General features: G+C 36.6%; 1 protein-coding gene across 2 annotated transcripts; it reads left to right on the top strand.

Moving 5' to 3' along the window:
* Positions 1–38: 38 nt before the first annotated feature.
* Positions 39–1,080, top strand: LOC105272952 (dual 3',5'-cyclic-AMP and -GMP phosphodiesterase 11-like). Of its 2 annotated transcripts, none has more exons than XM_011315183.1 (2): positions 39–111; positions 450–1,080. In XM_011315183.1, the coding sequence occupies exon 2, from the start codon at positions 490–492 to the stop codon at positions 952–954; it is 465 nt and encodes a 154-aa protein (XP_011313485.1). In that variant the 5' UTR covers positions 39–111; positions 450–489; the 3' UTR covers positions 955–1,080. The 2 variants fall into 2 exon arrangements, with proteins under 2 accessions (XP_011313485.1, XP_011313484.1); XM_011315182.1 differs by having other exon boundaries at positions 45–115.
* Positions 1,081–1,088: the final 8 nt, after the last annotated feature.

Raw genomic sequence — 1,088 nt, forward strand, 5'->3', positions numbered from 1 at the left:
CTGTTATTCACAATAACCTTTTTTAACGTTTTGCTTAATTCATTTTTTTTTTACTTTACTCTCGATATTTGATGAGCTGTCCAACTAGCTAATTGGAAAACTGAGGACTGAGTGGGTAACATACTGTGTGATTGTAGTTAACAAATACATATATCAATTAATTTATCGAAATGAGTGTATCAATACATGCTAATGAATCATTACTTAAACATTATTTGATAAGAGCTCACATCAATTTGTGTTTTTAAATCTCTGCTGAGATAGTGCATGCTTGTGGGGGGAATTAAGATTGTTCTTTTTGAAAAAAAATGGATGATATTTCATACCACTTGGGATGATTTGGATGAAGGTTATTAAGAAAAATAATAATAATTATTCGGCAATGTGAGGAGACTCGAAGGGTATGGGAAAGTGGTAAGATAATAATTGGAGCTTTATTGACGTTCTAGAGCTTCTTCACCACTGGCCCAACTGTATTCTACCTCAACAATGGAGCACCATCACTTCGATCAGTGCCTCATGATCCTCAGCAGCGAGGGAAATCAAATCCTCTCGAATCTATCTCCAGAAGAGTACTCACGTGTCGTTAAAGTTCTCGAGGAGGCTATTCTCGCAACAGACTTAGCTGTTTATTTCAGCAAACGTGGTGCATTTCTCAGTATTGCACGATCACGGACATATAACTGGGGATACGGTGAGCACCGGGAATTGCTTCGTGGTATGCTGATGACAGTTTGTGATCTAGCGGCTATTACAAAACCATGGGAAATTGAGAAACGCGTCGCCGAACTAGTCAGCAGTGAATTTTTCGAACAAGGAGACATTGAGAGACGTACTCTCAATATAACGCCTATAGTGAGTTTTATTTTTCATTTTCTGATGAAATCAGTAAATGATATTCTACTCGATATTCTGGTGGTGTTTTCCAGTTCAATTTTCGGACTTATTAGATAAATAGAAGAAAATTTTGAGAATTCGTGTTAAGCAAATTGTGTAGGAAGTACCTGGAAAGAATAAGTTACACAGAACAATCGAATTTTATTGGAACTTTGTTCTGGAACATTTAATAGAGTCGGGAAAAAGGAGAA

Source organism: Fopius arisanus, unplaced genomic scaffold, assembly GCF_000806365.1.
Source record: "Fopius arisanus strain USDA-PBARC FA_bdor unplaced genomic scaffold, ASM80636v1 scaffold00469, whole genome shotgun sequence".
Taxonomy (NCBI): domain Eukaryota; kingdom Metazoa; phylum Arthropoda; class Insecta; order Hymenoptera; family Braconidae; genus Fopius; species Fopius arisanus.

What these genes read in the sequence shown, in the direction of transcription:
- LOC105272952 (XM_011315183.1), top strand. Translation starts at nt 490, where the DNA reads ATGGAGCACCATCACTTCGATCAGTGCCTCATGATCCTCAGCAGCGAG.